General features: G+C 31.8%; 1 protein-coding gene across 1 annotated transcript; it reads right to left on the bottom strand.

Moving 5' to 3' along the window:
• Window positions 1–323: 323 nt before the first annotated feature.
• LOC145291126 (uncharacterized) lies at window positions 324–1,079 on the bottom strand. Its single transcript, XM_080136641.1, has one exon. It carries the CDS (start codon window positions 1,077–1,079, stop codon window positions 324–326), a length of 756 nt encoding a protein of 251 aa, XP_079992767.1.
• Between the last annotated feature and the right edge of the window lie 215 nt (window positions 1,080–1,294).

The raw sequence follows: 1,294 nt of genomic DNA, 5'->3' as shown, positions 1-1,294 counted from the left end.
AAAAAAAGGATACCAACTTTATTAACTTTAAAATTTAACTCAGATGTTCAAAATGTTCTCCATCATGTTCCATACAATTTTGAACTCTACCAGCGACATTTTTACAAACTTTTTTACACTCTTCAATGGTAATTTCATGAAATCTATCTGAAATTGCATTTTTTAATTCCTGAATTGTTTTCGGCTTAAGATTGTAAACTTTATCTTTCAATATACCCCACAAAAAAAAGTCTGGTGGCGTTAAGTCTGGAGATCGTGATGGCCATTCAATTGGTCCCCTTCGTCCTATCCACCTATCTTCAAAATTTTCATTTAACCATTCCCTAACTCTTAACCCATAATGTGGTGGAGCCCCATCCTGTTGAAAAAAAAATATCAGTCTGATTTTCAACTCTTGGCCAAAATTCCGTTTGAAGCATATGCAAATAATTATTTTGATTCACAGTACCCTCGAAGAATATTGGCCCTATTAATCCCATACAAGAAATGGCAGCCCAAACTGTTACTCCTGGCGAATTAACATCCTTTTCCAAGATGATATGAGGATTCTCATTACTCCAATACACACAATTATGGCGATTGATATGCCCATTTAACTTAAACGTTGCTTCATCTGACCACCATATCTTTTCAAGGAAAGTTATATCTTCATTAACTTTATTCAAAAAGATTTCACAAAATTGTAATCGTCTATCTTGATCTCCATCATGCAAACTTTGAAGAACACGTGGAATGTAAGGTCTCATCTTTAGCTTCTTCAATATTCTGCGAACACTCCTATCACTGATTGCTAACTCTGTAGAAAGACGTCTACTGGATTTTTGAGGAGTATGCAGCAACGATTCTTGTAGTTCATTGGACTTTTCTAAGCTCGTTGCAACAACTGGCCTTCCGATTCTTTGAGCATCCCTTACACTTCCTGTGGATTCAAATTTTTTAATCAAGCTTTTGATATTTCGGCTTTGTACTCTTGGGATGTCATATTCATCTGATAACAATCTTGCAGTTTTAGCACCATTATTATTATTTTGATAATACAATTGTATTGCTTTTATTCTCTGTTCAATTGTTAATCTCATGGTTTAAAAAATACCTGAAAAAAAATAAATGTTTAAGAATTAGTTAAAGAAAATATACATAAATATAATAAGATATAAAAGGGCGTTATTTATGCCGCACATTATATATATATATATATATATATATATATATATATATATATATATATATATATACCAAGTTAAAAGTAGTCAGGAGATAAAACTCATGAATTAAAACGAGATTATAAAGAGTG

This window comes from Euprymna scolopes, chromosome 12 (genome assembly GCF_053919585.1).
Source record: "Euprymna scolopes isolate OS-2025 chromosome 12, ASM5391958v1, whole genome shotgun sequence".
Lineage (NCBI taxonomy): Eukaryota > Metazoa > Mollusca > Cephalopoda > Sepiida > Sepiolidae > Euprymna > Euprymna scolopes.
Note: the sequence above shows the minus strand (reverse complement) of the source record. Positions and strands in the feature narration are given on the sequence as shown.

What these genes read in the sequence shown, in the direction of transcription:
- LOC145291126 (XM_080136641.1), bottom strand. Translation starts at nt 1,079, where the DNA reads ATGAGATTAACAATTGAACAGAGAATAAAAGCAATACAATTGTATTAT.